We start from the raw sequence: 19097 nt of genomic DNA on the forward strand, positions 1-19097 counted from the left end.
TTTTTTCCAGGGTCAAAAATTCTTCTGATTCCTAAAGACCTTTTCCTAAAATCTCTTAAATCCAGTTACCAAAGCTTCTACTACTAGACCCTTATAATCCTGAGGAAGAAATGGGTAAAGTATTGGCACTCTACTATTCACCCTGCAGTTTTCTTTAGCTCCAATACTAGAATGTTTTTCTGAGATGATTTCTTCCTTCATTTTCATTGTTTTTCTCTATTATTTTAGTAATGTTCATGTCTACAAACTCAGGTGACTAAAAATTAGATACATTAAAATATAACGTTCAAGGTTCTACATAACGGGAAAATCACAGAGCTAGAGGAATCAGAGATCTTGACCACAATATTACCGTGGGAATCAAAGCAGTTAGAATTTGATTGCAATCTTTACAAGAATAGAACCAAGACCTAAGATCCATGGCATTACATAAGAAACTTCTCCAAAGTCCCTTTTTTGTCCCTCTCCTCTTGAGTGGAGTAATCGGAAAGCTGGTGAGAATCCACTAAAGACCATGATTTTTATTTTGGCTAAGATAATAATGAGCTGTTCTAATGGAAACTGGCCAAAGGGTTTGCCAGCTTCTTTAGGGCCAAGTCTGACATCTGGCCATGTCAGCAAGCCACACAGCAAGACTCCTTAAAAAAAAATGAAACCAAAAAAGCAGGTATCCAATTCACGTTAAAGATTATTAAGTTACTGAAGGGTACAAGCCTTCTTATTCATTCCACTCAAGCCTGAAAATTAACCCATCAATTTAACCTTTCAAGGCTCTACTCTCATCTTCCTTCAAGAAGATTTCTCTGATTCTGCCAATGAGAATAAATTTGCTTCTTTTCAAACATCTATAGCTGTACTTCTCATACTTTAATGCGCATATACGAATCAGCTAGGTACACTGTTAAAGTGCAGATTCTGAATCAGTAGGCCTGGGGTGAGGACACTGGAAGAAGATCCCAGGTGATGCCCAGGCTCACCGCCACATTTCTGTATAGCAAGATCTACAACCCACTTCTACAAATACCTTAAGGGCACCTATCACTTTCATTTTGGAATTCCAATTATTTACATATACATCTTGTCTCCCCCACTGAATTATAAATTCCTTGGAAGCATGATATGAATCTCAATTATCTTTTTCTTTTCCACAGCAGACAGCAAACAGGCATTCAAACGCCAGGAGTAAAGGGAAGAATAATACCAAAGAAATAAAGTTCCTGCAGCCTGGGCCATAGGTAGTTCCTCTCTATGGAATCAAAGGTAGGTTAAAGAGCACTGAATGCTGTGAAAAGTCAAACTGTTTTTCATTTACTTGGTTAAATGAAATAGAGTGCAGCAATATCAGAAAAGCTGTGACCAAAGCATGCTATTCCTTACACTGGATAGCAGAGTGATGGGGCACAGACCTGCAAAGCTAGCAGATTTTTTGAGGAAATACCCAATCAAATAATAAATTTATTAATTAGGGGAGTTAGAGGAATATCCTTTTTAAAAAACATAATAGACTACACAAAGTATCACTGAATCATCAAATCTAGTATGTTTAACTTATAGACTAAAAAATTTAGCTAGGTGATTTATCCAAGGATACAAGTATATGGAAGAGGTGGAACTTGTACACAGATGCCCTGACAGCTAGTCCAGTATTCTTTGCACTATGCTACCTCATGAATGGACACTACATGAAGAAATAACACTTTCCATCATTCTTAAACTGTATCTTGTGAGCACATCTATTCTGAATTACTGGAAGAAGAATGAGTAAACAATTTTTTGAAAAGGGGGTAACTAACATAAACACATACATACATACTTAAGCAGGAATATAAATGGTTAATAAATATGAAAAAAATCAACTTTGGTTGTAATCACAGAAACGTAAATTTAAATCAGATAATATTTTTGGTCTACTAAATTGGCACAGACTACAAAAACACCCACTGTAACTAGAGTGTAAGGAAGTGGGCATACTCATACACTGTTTTGCTTTGGGGGTTTTTTCCAGAAAAATTGCTTTATTTTGTTTGCATAATACCAAAGTGTTTCTCCCTTTTTAAAAAAAATACATCTTTATTGGAGTATAATTGCTTCACAATACCATGTTAGTTTCTGTTGCACAACAAAGCGAATCAGCCATATGCATACACATGTCCCCATATCCCCTCCTTCTTGAGCCTCCCTCCCACCCTCCCTATCCCACCCCTCTAGGTGGTCACAAAGCACCGAGCTGATCTCCCTGTGCTATGCTGCTGCTTCCCACTAGCCATCCATTTTACATTTGGTGTGTATATATGTTGATGCTACTCTCACTTCGCCCCAGCTTCCCCCTCCCCACCATGTACTCAAGTCCATTCTCTATGTCTACGTCTTTATTCCTGCCCTGCCACTCATACACTGTTGACAGAAATAAATGTCTGTACAACTTTTCAGTAGGGCAAATTTGTACAATGTATCAGAAATCCTAAATAAAAGATATACCATAGGATCTAAGAAATACAATTCTGGAAAATTAACCTGAGGATATATCTGGAGATCTGCAGTGAACATCATTGTATATGTATCATTTGTACATTTTTTTTTTTTTACAATTGTGAAAAGCTGGAGATGACCAATAACCATATTTTATATTAAAAATACCGTAATTTATATTAAAATAATAGTATTTTAACAAACGATGAAGTAAAATATAGTGCATCTACAAGTTGAGCTACTATAGTGTGGAAAATGTTTTCAATAACTGACAATCAGACATCTTTTCCAAGGCTTTTACAAGTTTTAACCCATCAGAAATATTACTGAATAGAGTAATATATTCCAGTGCTTCTCAATCTGGCTGCATCCTTGGATCAACTAAGGAGATAAAGGGTTAAGAACTCCGTGTCAAAGAATGCAAATGGCCTTTACACATAAAAAAGCTCACATGAAAAGAGAATCAAGTTAAAATGCACTGAGATACCATTTCTCACCTATCAGATTGACAAACACCCAATCATTTGACATCAACCTTATTAGCAAGGATATGAGAAAAGTCTGTTACATTGTTGGTGAGAACTCAAAACGGCAAAACTCCAGGTGGAGAGGAGTTTCCACTATCTAGCAACATCTACAAAGTTACAAATACATTTACCATTTGCCTGAGTAACTTCAATTACAGGAATCTATATCAAAGATACACAAGCAAAAGTAGTTTTGCAAAGTAACACATTTGTTAAAGCAAAAGAATGGAAACAATAGTAGCACATCTACCCAGAGGAGCAATAAGCAGTTTAAAAGAAATAGGGAATATTTCTATCCTGATCTCTAGGATACACTTTATAGAGTTTAAAAGGGGAGAGAAAGAGGTGGGCAGAGAAAGTATGAATAATATGCTAGAGTTTATCAAGGGGAGGGAGAAACAAATATACACATATATAAGTACAAGTAGATTGCTTACATTTTCTTTTTAAACGGAAGAATTAAAATTTTTTTTTTTAATTTTAAAGGTTTCTTATATTAGGAGGAAGTTAAGACAGTAGAATAGACAGGGATAGAAGTTAGCCTGCTGTAAACATAGTTTGCTTTAAAGATTTGCTTTGGAAGCAGTAAATTTTACATAATTATATATTAGAAGATATTTTTTAAAAACCTGAAAATTGAAAGCTAAATGAAACAAATGCCTAACCATACATTGAGTTGATGGTTAAGCACACGTAAATTTAATTACAAATTTATAGGGAACAAAAGGAACAGAGAAACATGAAACTACACTATGAGGATCCAATCAGCAATATTCAGAATGTGGGAAATTCTACGGGACAGAGGACCCAGGTTCCCCAACAATAAATTACAAGGAAAAAAAATGAGATGGAGAGTGAGCCTTTAGATTTGTAAAGTTTTATAAGAGACATATAAGCATATTGGGATGTATGAACCATATATGGCTCCTACTTTGAATGTTCAATTTGTTTAAAAAAAATTTTTTTTTTTCTTTGAAACAGTCAGGAAAATCTGAACATTGACTAGATATTTGATGACATAAAGAAATTTCAGTTACTTTTTCTAGATGTGATAATGGTATTCTGGTTTTTCCTTTGTTGTTTAATTCTTATCTTTTAGAGAGACATACTAAAGAAAAAACAAATGACCTGGGAATTAAAAACAAACAAACAAACAAAGAACAATGTTTGGATCCCACAGATATAACTAGCCTGATATAGGGCCTACACATCATTGTATTAAAACTGCCCCAGGCAGTTCTAATGAGCCACCAAGTTTTGTAAACCACTGATCTGGGGCAAGTCATATCAATAGGATAAATAACTCACTGAGTTATGAATGGAACTACATGTCTCCAAAAGTACTCTTGTTGAAGGTAGGAATCAGTATTTATCATTGGCACTAATGGCTAAAACTGACATCTCTGAATTCTACTGTACTTATTTTTAAGGTACTTATGAAGTTAAATAAATGTTTACTTAGCTCTCTGATTTACTTAGTTTCCTAAGCAAACTCTTCTTGGCTTCTTATACATACTGAACAAACCAGGAGCAATAATGGTAAGAGCCTTAATGTCCAGGCACAAGGCAATCAGAGCTAGTAACAACTTATGATCTATAAACATAAACCATTAAGAGATTAACAAGAAAGCATTCTCAATAAAGCAACTGGAGCAGGTTACAAACCTCTGAACCACAGAAGGTTATTTAGGCTATATCAGACAACTTCATTCCAATTTAGTCTTATTTCTCTTATCTCAGCTTTTCAAAACTCTTGTACACAACCAATGCAGGAAGAACAACTGCTAAGAAATAATTAATTTAAGGGGAAAATGATCACTTTTAATCCTGAATAAACCCATCTCAGGCAGAAAGATAAGCAGAAAAGGGCTAATTAATAAGTAACTGATTCTTCGGTTAGTGATAAATGAAATGTACCTTTAACTTATCCTATAAGCTGCCAAGTAATGACTGTCACATAGCAAAATGAAAAGATAATGCCAAGATACATCTGGCCAGGTGCTTTCTTCTGATTCAGGCAGCTCTCCTTAAAAGAGCACACAACTGGGAAGGAATTTCCCAATCCAGACATTATATACATGGGGTTTTAGCAGAGAAACATTGCTGTCTCCAGCATTCCAATCATCCACAAAATATGATGAACAGTTATGGAGGCAGAGATTATACAGTTCAGAAACTAAAGTTGTAATCACATATCTAATGGATCAATTCAAACCGTTACAGAAACAATAAATATTCATGAGGTACAGAAAAGGTATCAGGAGAATTATGCCTCTTTGCATTTGCCAGGTGACTCAAATTTTTCTTCTGATTTATCCAAAATCAGTGCACCCCTATACTACCGCACTTTGTCCAAGACATGCTGCAAATTCAGTGGAGTTTAAAAATAATTTAAAGGCAATGGGGGTGTTTCAAAAAGCAAGCCTGAAATAAAAGAACTCATTCTCTAAGACCCTGACTTTAAAGATATCTATACATAAAAGCTCAGGGGGAAAAAAAGTTATCACATTGAACTTCTGTGTTAAGTTACCCATCCCAGAAAGGCTTTTTAGGCATAGAATGATATGTCCTAACATGCTTTTGAGATCAGGGGGAAAAAAAAAGCTACCTGCCTGCAGAAGTTTAGGATTTTATGTTTCTGCTGTTATCTTATGAACACCACTAAATCTCAATAGATCTAGTTCTTTAGGGCTGAGGTAGAGTTTACCTGAAAAATAAATTATTGGGTTAAGAGAATATATGGCTTTTTATAGCAGGCCATTTAAGGAAAAAAATGACCTCAGCTAGGGGGAAACTTGGATATTCAATGGCTGTATGTGGGAGGGAATAAACTTGAAGTCTGAGAGGGGAAGTTGGAGGGAGGAGGAAGAAAGCACATTGGAGAAGATAAAGGGTATATTTTTAGACAGGTGCGATACTGAGTAAGCAGTTTCCATCACTAGAACAGAACTGCTAGTTAGATAAGTAATTCAAACTGCGATCAGACAGATGTTCTATAAATATTTGCTAACTGGTATATGACTATTAAAACTACTTCGGTAAATACTGTGTTCAAACTGAATCTAGCTCGACTTGTAACTCTGGCTTACTAAACCTTCTCTTGGGCTTTATTTTCCAGCCTACTAACCTTTACAGGTATTCTCTAAAATGTCTTCTATCCCGCTACATTTACTCAGAGAGATAAGTGTACAAAATGTTAACTAGATTTTAAAAGTATTAGAAAAAACTTTTTTATGCTTAACAGGGTTTGTAGGTTTTCTATAAAAAGCATGAGTTATTTCAAAATAAATTCTTTTCTCCTTCTTAAACTTAGCTCTACAACCAAACAGTGCATCTGATGTCGTTTTCCTATTCAGTATTTCAACTTTTCTTTCCAGTCTCTTAAGATTTTTTGCCCTTCATATTTTTTGTAACCTAAAAGTAATTTCTGGTAAACAACTCATAATTCAGGCCATGTTTATGGATATGGAAAGATTAGTATCTATTATCCTTAAAGAGAAAGTGGTCTCTGATAACAATGAGTATTATTCCAGTACTTCTAGAAGGAAGAGAGCCACAGAGTATAATGCAATTACCAAGAAACAGCTCTCTACAGAGTATTTTCCTCTATAGAGAAGCCATTCATTACCATATAATTATAAGAAGTCCCATTAAGACACTTCATCATTTAACATGACCATGTTTATATGCAACTTTTAGTTCTCAAAAGTACTTCGACATTCCCCTTAATTTATAGCACTTTTCCTCTGAAAAGGTCCAAATATTCAAAGGCCTTTGAACATGACTTGAAAATCACAAAGAAAAGAGAGAGGAGAGAGGAAGGAGAGGGGAGAGAAGGGAAAATGGGGAGAGAGGGAAAAGGGAGAGAGAGAGAGAAACTATTTCAAACACAAATATTAAAAATGTAACGTGATATGGCAGAATAAGCACTGCGAGTCAAGAGATCTGCTTCAAATCCCAGTTCTGCCGGTAATCAGCTATATGCCTTCCTCTGAGTCATTTAATTATATTTTTTTACATTGTCAAGAGTGATTTCGACTTAGTGTTCACCTTAAATTTAGCTTTTTTAAAACCTACTACAATTAAAGTACTTCAAATATCGTATTATAACACTAGCTCAATTAAAGGTACATCATTTTACCACATGGAGTTACTCCTTCACTTTTGTCTCAATTTGACCTGCAGCCTGGATTACTTAGGCTGCACCCTCAAGATGTACTTTGGAGGAAGAGGGACTGGAGGAAGATTCCTTTACAAGATGGGATGGTGCTGAGCCGGTGAGGAAGTTAAGGAATAAGTGCATATGCATGCAGAAAACCTGGTCATTCACAAATCAGGAGCACTGAAGAACAACTCTGCTTAAATTTCGGGAGGTATAACCAGATTTGAGGGAGGCTCTGAGCTGAGGTTTTCTGGTAATCACAGCCTCCACCCTTCAAACCTTTACTCCCCCAGTGGACACCAAACCAATTTCCAGTTCCGGGTTCCCAACCAATCGTATCAAGCCACAACAGAGGGCTCCGCCGACCCGGGCACCGTTTCAGGGCTCCAGAGCGAGATGCACAAGACCCCAGCACCTGTCGGCTTCACATTCTTCCCAAAAAGAGGGGGTGGGAGGGAACAGTAGGTCTATGCCCCGACCTTCTGTACTCAGGCTACCACCAAGTCCATGACCCCTCTGGACTGAAACAACCTCCGAACTCCAGGGGAAGGGGCGCTGCTCGCCGTGACCCTCCCACAGATCCTTCTCCCAGGGCTAATCTCCGGTTTATAGGTCCCACCTCCGACCGTGGTTTCTCAGGCCTCGGGAACCCCGGGCCTGGGAAGCTGACGGACGGATGCCGAGAATGAAGGCAGCGGGGTAGGGTGCAGTCCCCGCCACCAGGGGAAAAGATAGGAAAGAATGTCTGTCGAAGGGTCTGTCATTCCTTCACTCACTCACCAGGAGCAGCAGGGAGCATCTGAGGTCGGGTAAGGATAGGAAGACGGCAGGACTCATGGTAACGCCGGGGTCCGCGGCTGGGACTGGACAGGGTTGGGTTGGGTTAGGAAAGGGCTGGGCTCCGGGGGCCAGCGGCAGTGGAGGATTCTCCCGGCAGCGGCACCTCGTCCTCTCGACCCGGAGCTCCAGCGGCGAACACCCGGACAACTTCCAGAGAGGCCTTGCACACCCTCACTTCCGGGTCCTGCCTACCTCGGAGCACATCGGAATATGTAGTCCTGCCCCATTCTCAAAGAGCACGTCATTGGGCACCAAGAACTCTTTTCCCATCAGGCTCTCGGCCCTGGTCCACCGAGCCCGCCGCGCGCGGGGCCCTGTGGGATAGAAAGGGCGGAGGGCGGGAACTACAATTCCCAGAAGGCTGTGCGGTCGAGAGTCTCGGGCGGCCTTCCGAGGGGTTCCGCCAGTTTCAGCGCGGTGGGCTCTGTCCCAGCCGGATGTAGTGGCCTGCCCTGGAAGGAGGGGCGGCCCAGTGGGGGTCGTGCCTCCTGGAGCCGCCCCCAGGACGTGAGTCCTGGAGGAGGCGAGGGTGAGTAAGAGGGGGCCTGGCTGGGGAGGCTCCTATCGATCTGCACTGCTTGGCCCCTGCCTCAAACTCACGACCCTCCTGTCCTGGGCTGTGGCCTGAACCTCCCATCACTGGCCTCCTCGCCTGCTGCCTCTTCTCTCTGCGCTAATTCTTGCATTATAAAGCCCGAGCCACCCCTCTGGGTTTCAGTGGAATGTGTCAATGACTTACCCCTAATTGTCTCTTTGGGCTCCTGTAAGGAATAGATGTGGGATGGACTGGGAAAGCACGTTGTAAACTGAAAAGCTCAGCGCGAGAGTGATTGCTACTAATACATGGATCACACCTGCAGGATAATTTTAAAAATTCGTTAGCCAAAGCAGTTGAGGAACCACCTGGCTGACCCCGTTAGCTCTCCAGCCTCATCTACTAACACCCAGCCAGGTCCACGTGCCCCCAATTGTAGCCACACAATCACAACTAAGTAGCCGTGAGGCATTTGACTCTTCTGTGGTTCTCCCTACTCCTTGCCTTTGCTTCAGCTTCCCTGCTGCCTGGAATGGCCCTAACCCCTTCTCTACCTGGATAGCCATCTCAAATGTCGCCATCTCTGAGAACGTCCCAAACAACCAACCATTTGGTCCTAATCAAAATTACTCTTCCTTTGCTTATGACTACAGCACCACTAGTTTTCTATGGTTTTAATTATTAGAGCATTTATTACACTGGCTTGTTCTATAATTAGTTAATGATGATTATACCTTTGCATTGTATAGCATTTCATAATTAAAGTGGTTTAGATTTTCATCTGTAAAAAATTTACAAAAAGCATTAGCGCTAAAAAAAAATATGTATGCATTTGAGCTTAAAAAACAGGGGAGGGGGAACCTTAAAGAATGTATTTCTCAGGCTGACAAAATTAAACAGTGATGGAGCCAAGATTTTTATTTAGGTCTCCTCTCTCTTAGTCCAGTGTTCTTATCTCTATACCACTCAGCGACCTCTCTGACAGAGAGATAGAAATGAGGAATTAAAAAAGAGCGGAGACTCATGAGTATGAACTCATTACTCCAAGAAACTAAACTTTGACCCTGCTCACCCTCTGGACTTAGCACTCAGCCTATGACTTTTCATTCAACAAACATTCACTGAACAACAGCATCTGTTACTGTGCTAAATGCTAAGAATTATGAGATGAAGTATATATAAATATATTGGGCTGGCCAAAAATTTCATTTGGTTAGTGAATACGTTTTTCAATAAAGTTCTTCGTGAAAATGAAAAATGTCTTTTATTGTTACTTAAAACCGAACGAACTTTTTGGCCAACCCAATTTATAACTGAGATACAATTTTTAGTTTATTTTCAAAAGTTTTTTGTGATTCTGATGTGCCTAAAACTCTGATTACCTAGAATCTAAAGTGATGGGCATTAGAGTTCAGTACAGTGCCTAGCACATAGTTGGCACTCAACTTGTTGAATGATCAACCTGGTCTACCAATTTCATGTTTCATATTTTACAGAAAAACAGAGCTGAGGTAGCCTAAGTGTTCACTCCATATTATTAACAGAACTGGATCTTGATCCCAAGTGCAATTACTCCTCTACTGTGTTTCCACCTCCACCCCTGTTTTGTAGCTTCTTTCAAGTCATTTTAATATAATCCTGCATATGACTGTTTTTTCTGACATGACAGACATGCTCAGACATGACAGAGTCTCTCAAAACGCCCATAATTTCTGCCAACACGTTAACTCAAATTGTCAGCAAAATAAAGCCATGAAGAGCTGACTTTACCAAAATTAAGAAAATGCTTTCACTCTAAGGCAGAGCTTGAACCAAAAATCTTCATCAATGACAGCCAAGTAGTAGCTCATGGGTTGTGATAAATTTATTTTACAAAGCTCTCAGATCCTTGGGAGTCACAGAGATTGGAGTGTCAGTTTCTGGTAAAATCAGAAGAGGGCTTGCTTACCCTTATTGCAGATACTAACTGTAGCTAATTAACAGCTGCTCCCTTTAGATAGGTATGTACGCTCCAGTTTGCCATGTTCCCCATGACTCCCCGTGTTTCTTGCCCTTGTTACCTCCCTGATCCTTGTAGGCATTCAACTTTGGAACTTTGATATAGCATCTTCGCTTTAGGATGGAAGTTTAAGATCATTGATGAAACTACCCCTCTTTCCTTCCCATCAGATGCTTGAATTCTTCCCGCTGCATTTCTGACATAATCCAGCCTCTGCTTAAACACTCTTATGATAAGGAACTCACTATTTTCCTATGCAGCTAATGCATTTCTAGAAGGTTCTATCAGACCACATGAGACTACCAGTCAGAGCAAAATTTTTCCTTAATGAAACATGGTTTATCCTAAAGATGTGGTTTCCAAGTTAAGTTCCTAAGGTCAAGATCTCTAACTAGGTATATTTCCCTGGTGGACACAAGGGGAGAACAAATATAAATTCCTCCTTTTGTGGGCATGAGAGAAAGAATGAGGTACCTTCTAATTTAGTGCTTAAATCTAGGTAATTCTAACCTGACAATTAAGTTCACATCATACCTATTTTGTGGCTTGGTCATCACCTTTATTCCCAATATCAATTCTAATATTTAGTATTATGTGGAATCAAATCACCTGTATTAACTTAGCAAGTCACTGTGACTTTTGGACCCTGTGTCTAATGTTAAATATTCAGCCTTTTTTTTTTTCCTCAGCCCCTGAGAAGGGTCTTGAAACATCTAATCCTTTCATTTTACAGATGAGCAACTTGTACAAAGGGTCACCTAATTTACTCCATTATGGCAATTCTAAGACTAGGACTGTAGACTTTTTGAATCCTGGTGAAATATTTCTAGTAAACCATGTTTATAACGTACCCATTTAGAACTGATGAGATGGATTTCCTACAGATACTTATTGGTTGCATCATCATTTCAGGTTGTTCCAGTTGTTGAGAAGACTATGAACAGGTCAGAGAACTTGTTCTTTCCTGGTTCCTCATTAGCATCCCAAGTTCATGCTGCTGCTATTAATGGAGATAAGGGTGCTCTTCACAAGCTTATCATAGGTAAGCTCCAAGCTCCCCTTAAGTACAGAAACTTTAAAAATAACTCTTTGTCCTAAGGAAGTTTGTTAATCTTAGTCTTAATTTGCAATTTACTTACACATTTTAATGGAAATACATTATTATTTATATTTGGTTTCAGGACTTGGACAAGAAAGAAATTAAGTCCTGAAACTTAAAAATACAGGTTAAGACTAGATGAAAAGTACTTGAGAAATATCTGTGTGTTTGGCATTGAATCTGGATATGTACTTTAAGGTGCTAAGAGAATTAATTCATCTTTGTAACAGCAGAGATCTGGAATGAGATATTGGATAGTGAGCTATAACATTTAATATATACCCAAAGTACTAATGTTTACAAATAATTTAAATTTTAATGATTTAAAAAAAATTTTAACATCTTTATTGGAGTATAATTGCTTTACAATGGTGTGTTAGTTTCTACTAATGATTTAAAATTGATTCAGTGTTCTCCATATCATTGATTCAACTGATTGAAATTGATTGTGTTCACCCTATCTTATAGTGAGAGAAAGGTCCAATATGGAGGTTCTAGAAGAACTTTCTAGAGAAGTTCTAGAGAATAAAGTGAATAGGAGAAAAACAGTGGGTAAGAATATTCCAGAATTGTAAAAACCACAAATCCACATGTTTACAAGTCATTAGTCCTAAAGAAAATAAATAAAATAAAAATTTCTGTTATTTGTAATCTCTATACATACCGGTGTCTAGTGACATTATGATTGACAACCTGGGCTTTAAAATCAAGTCAACACCACTTGAACTTCCATACCTATTCTTTCAGAATTTATTTTCGCCCTACATTTCCAGTTTCTCCAGGAACTTCTATCCATGCACCCTAACCGCTGGCTAGGCTTTCTATTCCTCAGTATGCCATGAATTTTGTCTTTAGTTTTCTCTATACATCTGTTCCTTCTCCCCTTTTCTACCTTCTACCCCCTTACCTTCTTCTCTACTAAACAAACTCCAATTCATCTTCAAAGACAAAATTCTTTTACCACATTCTCTGTAAAGATTTCTCTTCTCTATCAGAGATGTGAGCCTCACATTACCTCAGCTACCTACATTCAGTTACTGTTTGGAATTTGACATCTTCCACCACCTCTGTATCACTCATTCAAACATCCACCATTCAACTAAAACTCTATTAGTTCCAGCTCATTTGCTAATGAGAACAATAGTTTTTCAATGTCACTGAGACCCCCAATCCATTATCTTCTCCACTTTCGACCATCAGTCTCCTTCTGTCTTTACTTTCGTCCCTATTCAGTCCTGATTCCATGGTCTATTATTAAAATCCTTCCCTTGGAAAAACTCCCGTTTCTTCTCATCTGTTACGCCTGGCTGTTGCAATCCCAGCTCTGGATGGACCTAATCCATCTACCTCTGCCAAGCCCTGAACAACTTAACCTGTCTGGGAGATTTGTAACACCCTAAATTTAAGACTACCCATATCAAAAAGGCACTCAGCAGTCTCTGTTCATCATACTACATTTCTCCATAATTACTGTTCCATATCTTCTCACTCTACCAAAACTCTGACTGCCGCTTCTCCCTCCCTCCCTTCTCTGCTAATGCTTTATGCTTCTTACCAAAAATGAAAACACTAAATAGGAACTCCCTCATCTTTCAGCCCGATATCTACAAATCAACCTACAGCTACACCCATCTTCTTCTGTCTCCCTGCTAAAATAGAGCAAATATCCCTTTCTGTCAAAGATCAGTTTTTCCACACATACTCTGTATTATATTCCTTCCTATCTTCTCAGGGATCTTGTTCCATTTTTTTTAAACCTCTGATTACTATATCATCAACCTTTTCTTCTATTCTATATTCTTTTATCAACATTTAAACATACTCTATTGTCTCCATTATTTAAAAATCCCTTCTCTGTTCCTTCATCCCCCTCTAGGTATTACCATATCTCTCAACTTTCCTTTGTGTAAGTGTATCAGTACATGGGCTAAACTGCTATAACAGTGACTTAAATAAGATAGATGTTATGTTTCATTCTCATAACACTACAAAGGTAAGTGGGCAGTCTAGGGTGGATCAACATCTCTGCTTCATAAAATCATCCAGGGATGCTGCTAGGGCTTAGCTTTGCCATTCTCAACATGTGGCTTCCATCTCTGGGTCAAAGGCAGATTCTTCCACTGTAGTCACAAGCCCAGCCAGCAGGAAGGGGGAAGGAGAGAGTGCAGAATAGCAATTTGTCATTCTGGAAGTGGGTGGACTTAGAGCCACACCTAGGACAAAAGAGGCTAAAAAAAACTCTCTCTCCCTGGATGGCATCATGCCCAGCTAAAACTCAGGGTGTTCAGTTCCCAAAAAGAAGAATGAGAGAATGGATATGGGGACAATTATCACCCTCTGTCACCAAAACCAAGCTTCTTGAGCCACCTGCACTCATCCCCACTTCTTTATCTCAATCCATCTTTTTCTGAAAGAAAATAAAACATGCTTTCTTATTTTGAAATATACATATAGTGAAGTCCATAGAACATAAATGTTCAGTTTAACAAAAATATAAAGCAAACATCCATATAATCATCACTAGGTCAAAGAACAGAACATTGTTCCCCCAGAAGCCCCACTGCATCCTTCCCTCCCCCTTGGACTCATTTGCTGTCTTGATGTTTACGGTAATAATTATATTGTAGTTTTACCACCTAGTTATATATCTTAAACACTATAGTTTAGCTTTGCCTTTTCTGGACTTTTTTGGCTAAATGTTCCATGTTTACTTGTACTAAAAATTGTGTACTCAGTTATGTCACTTTCATGCTCAAAACTCTTTAATTGCTTCCCATTATACCTGGAATAAAATTTGAAAGTGTACCTGTACCTCTTTCCCTCTCCAACCTCACATTTCACCACTCTCTTCCTAGAAAAACCTGCTTTATTTTCATTTCCCAAATCTGTAAGCCCTTTTCCATCTCAGGGCTTTTGCCTGAAATACTATTCTCCCCATTCTCTGTCTGACTGACCCTTACTCATTCTTCATATCTCAGCATTAAGGTCACTTATTCAAAGAGGCCTGCTCTGCCCATCCATTCTCAGTGAAATCTGTTCACGGTGTCCTGTCTTGGAACTCTGCAGTTTTCCTTCACAAAATTTATCTCAGATTGTAATTCTGTGTGTATATGTATGACTATTTTAATGTCTCTCTCCTCTGTAAGCTAAGAGCCTCCATGAGTGTAGACTAGGTCTGTTTAGTTCATCATTATATACACAAAATCCAGCACAGTGCTTGGCACATAGTAGCCACATGAGAAATATTTGTTGAAGGAGTAAATAAATATTATAATCATTCTTTAAGTACCTTTCCTCCCAAGAAGTCTATAATCATCTAGAGGGCTGAGATTAAATCTGAATTGAGTTGAATTGAATTGAGAGACAAGTTAGGACTAAATTCCATTGGAAAAAAAATTTATTTAAGTCAGAATTCCTCAAGAAAACATATCTTATAAAATAAATCTTTTATTATTTTAACATGAAATATAATCTTCAAAGGGAACAAAGTGTGCAGTATGTTGTAAATTCAAAACACTTATACAGGCTCAATCATATAAATTAATGTATTACATAATAAAACTTGAAATATTCCTATAATTTTATATCCCCAAAGAAAAAATTCCTTAGAAACAAAGAAGCAATCATGATGTGAAACCAGTACAGAGCTGATAAATGTATTTATAAATTGGTCCCCTATGTTTTCTATCTTCTTGTCTAAGGAACCCCTTATTCATTACTGACTTTGAGCTGTTCACCTTTTAAGAATTCTGCCATTTTTGTCTTCCGTGCAAAGACAATAATACCTTTGCTCTGTGGTATTTCCTAACATTTGTATATTCCTATCAAATAATGTGTTATTTTTTTAATATTAAGATACATCTTAAATTTCAATGCATCTTGTACCTTCTTTTATATAGCACGAGAGTGACTATCTCTAAATATATGCTATTTCTCTTTTCTAAACTAGTCACATAGTACTACAAATGAGTTATATTTTTTCTTCAATCTTTGCTCACCAATTGCTCAGTGAATTCATTCACTTTAGCATTTTCTGTTTTCCCTTCTCCGTTTCCATGGAGAAGTATGTCGTGATGTGTTTGACTCCATGGAAACAGATGAGCATCTCTTTCTACATACACAACTAACTAAATCGAACACTTTCTGTGCTGCCCATTGTCCAGGAGGAGGAGTGAAGAGGCTTTCCCTGAATGAGACATCATTTTAGTAGCAATTCTTAGTGTTTAGTGTAATACAATGGATTAATGTTTTAACATAACTCATTACATCCTAGATTCAGATGAATTAGGGCTCAGTCCTGGGCCCTAAAAACATAAACATACATAGTAAAATCCTTACATGCTATGACTATTATTTATACATAAGTAGATTTTTCTTGTAATATCCATCTCAAGTAATTTAATTGAATACCAGAGACATCGTTGATAATATATTCTAGTAGATTCATTTTAATACTATACAATGTAATGTAGTAGAAAGGTTATAGACTTAGAGTCAGATAAACCTGAGTCTTGAATTCTGGCTTTGTCATTTATCAGTTATATTACCTTGGCTTGAACCACTTAATCTTTTTGAGCCTCAGTTTCCTCATCTGTAAACTATAGATTATAATACTTTGCCTGTGGGACAGTTAAATTAGATAATGACTGTAAAACATCTAGCATCGCACCTGACACATTGTAGACAATAAATAGAACCTTATTACTATTATTATATCAGGTTGGATTTCCTGTAAAATAATCCAATCTTACATAGTTTCAGAAATGTCTCAAAATGAAAAGCTCTAAATGCTAAGAAAAAAATGATGCTGCTTTCTTTGTGAAAACCAAACAAAATAATTTGTAAATATTCACTGTGTAATGATGGTTACTGGCATTACTGCTAACAGTGTTTGGGGCATTTGCAGTGGTGAAGTGACCAAGCAGCACCATTTCTGATTCTACTACAACTTTTGTTGGCCTGTCCATGTTCTACACTAATATAAATCTCTCTGAATCATTGTCTCTCTTTGTTTATAACATCTCCCAACACAGTAGTTGGGTGTGGCAAGGAGCCTCATAAGTGGTAGAGCAGTGACATTATTTCAGGTTCCTTCTTCCTTTACTTCAACCCTGTCACTGAGGGTTAGGGTCATTGAATGTTTTATAAATGCTTGCTTATATACATGTATTTACAAATATACTTATATGCATATGCATCCATACTAATAATAGCAATAAAATGAGCCAGCATTCATAAAGTTATGTTATATAAGCACTGTGTTAAGCATTTTGTAACTTATGAACTCATTTAATAGCAAGACACCACAAAGAGTTTGGGGTACTCTCATTTCCCTCATTTCATAGGTCAGGAAACTGAGATGCAGAGAGATTAAGTAACTTGTCTAATAAGTAACAGGACTGAGATTGAAGCCTGCAAGACTGATTGTAAAGCCCATGCTTTTAACCACTAACATATGGGGCCTCCATGTGTGGGTAGATATGTCTACATATACATGCACATTCGTATGTATGAGTACATAGAGAATGAGAAAGACAAGAAAGATGATTAGGTCTAAACCTTGACAGATGAAATTAATGGTTATCTAGTTGGAACTTTTCTGAATTTTTTTTGTGCTATGAGCCCTTTTGGCAATCTGGTGAACTTCATGGACCCCTTCTCAGAAATATATATTTTAAGAGCTTAACTATAATATAATAAGAATCAAAAGAAAATCAGCTGTACTGAAATACAGTTATCAAAGTATTTTCAAATTATGGTGTAGCAATATACTTGCAATCATTTTTTTAACACAGTAAATAGCAAGATCTAGTGGCAGATCTAACAACTATGATAATTTCAAAGTAGCAATGAGTGTAAATGATATTTAAGATACCTCAACAATGATAATGAGATATGTAAAAATATTTTCTAAAATCTCAAGTACCCTCAAAATGTAATATGTCCCATGTTATTTTTATTATTCTCATTTTAAATTAGGACACTGAGACTCAGAAGTTAAGCAGTTTAGTTGCATAGTTAATAAATGCAAGGTTGAAACTCAAACCAAGTCATTGGATTATGAATCCTATCTTCTTTCCATTGTTCCCATGTTGCCTCTATTACAATAAGCAGATATTTTTAAATGACCACAGAAGATGGTGACAATATGAAAGGTGTGAAGTAAGAAGTAGGTGAAAACAGATAAATGCATCTTTGATGCCACACAAAGGTAACATTTTAGAACAAGCAAATACGATATCAGTAGAGAATGCTGGATTTACTTGTGTTGGACAGTATGGCGCCATAGCTATTGTGCAGAGTGGCACAACTGTTGCTACAAGTGACAGTCATTTCCTCTAACTGCTAGGGCTGGAGCTCTGGTTTCTACACCTACATACAGAGACTCTTCTGCTTCAACTAGCCTTCAAATAACCGAATGCAGTAGCGCAATCATGGTTCCACCTCAGCTTTCTGAGCTATGTTCAGACTGAGCGCAAGTAGAATGCCGGCCCCCGTTGGTCATGGATTAGAGGCTACCTCCACGGTTGCCGGAATAATTAAAACAACACAGCACACTAGCCAGCTGCATCCTATATTAGCTGTTCCTGATAGGAATGCAAATTTAAATGCACTGCCATCCAGTGAATACTAGTTTACCTCATAAGCCCCACATTTGTATAACATGTCGCAGTTACCAGACACAAACAATAAATCATTTAATTCATTCATCAAAATAAGCTATGGTGGAGACTGGACAGGTATTGGCTGAATGTTGTAACTGAGGAAACGAAGGAAGGGAGTAGGGTAGCTAGATAAAGAAACAGGCCTTTCTCAGTTACTCTCATTCAGGAAGCTCAGAACTTAATGGGACACTCACCACTCAGAAACTAGCCATAGAACCACTATCCCCCGAAAAGCAACTCAAAACAGGACCCAGGTGAGACTAAGTGCTGCTTTTTCTAATTATGACTAGGGGATACATGCTTTCAGCTACCTCAGGTGCAGAAATTTTCCTTATAGGCACAACATATTGGATGGTGGTGACATAACCCAATTAAATCTTCTCTGTTGGGAAGTATAAATACCCGTCACACAAAAGCAAAGTATGTCAGGGATTGAAGAGAAGGCTTGAAGTTTCCCTGTATCTTACAGCCGACTTGGCAAGAGTGGAGCAACTGGTGTCCTGGGAGGTAGAGTGACCTATTACCCCCGTGGTTCTGACTCCACTTTGGCCCTGAGAAACCTAATCAGTTAGGATTGTCCCGATGTGTGATGATTGCCTCCATTTATCACATTTGTTCTTGTGACCACAGGTCCTAAATCCTCTCCTTTACTCAAGCTTCCAAGGAAGAATCTCACTGGGGTGGGGGTGGGGGGAGTGATTATAATATGAATTACCATCATCTTGCTAATACTAAGTACTACTCTCTTTGCTTAACGCTAACAAATAAGATGCTGGTAGAGAGTAGCCGTTAATCATGAAA

The 19097-nt window shown here is 38.0% G+C and overlaps 2 protein-coding genes across 5 annotated transcripts in view; one reads left to right on the forward strand and one right to left on the reverse strand.

The window, feature by feature from the left end:
* ERP44 (endoplasmic reticulum protein 44) overlaps positions 1-8181 on the reverse strand; it is an 86569-nt gene extending 78388 nt beyond the window's left edge. Inside the window, exon 1 of the mRNA XM_007197063.3 lies at positions 7939-8181. Within this exon, the coding sequence (XP_007197125.2) occupies positions 7939-7995 (57 nt within the window). The 5' untranslated portion in view covers positions 7996-8181. The remainder of the gene's footprint in view (positions 1-7938) is intronic.
* Positions 8182-8360: 179 nt separating this feature from the next.
* The window catches only part of INVS (inversin), a 146653-nt gene continuing 135916 nt past the window's right edge, over positions 8361-19097 (forward strand). For all 4 annotated transcript variants that reach the window (XM_007197065.3, XM_007197066.3, XM_007197067.3 and 1 more), the window contains exons 1-2: positions 8361-8527; positions 11445-11574. In XM_007197065.3, coding sequence (XP_007197127.2) covers positions 11469-11574 — 106 coding nt within the window. In that variant the 5' untranslated portion in view covers positions 8361-8527; positions 11445-11468. The remainder of the gene's footprint in view (positions 8528-11444; positions 11575-19097) is intronic.

The sequence above is a fragment of the Balaenoptera acutorostrata genome, chromosome 6, assembly GCF_949987535.1.
Source record: "Balaenoptera acutorostrata chromosome 6, mBalAcu1.1, whole genome shotgun sequence".
Lineage (NCBI taxonomy): Eukaryota > Metazoa > Chordata > Mammalia > Artiodactyla > Balaenopteridae > Balaenoptera > Balaenoptera acutorostrata.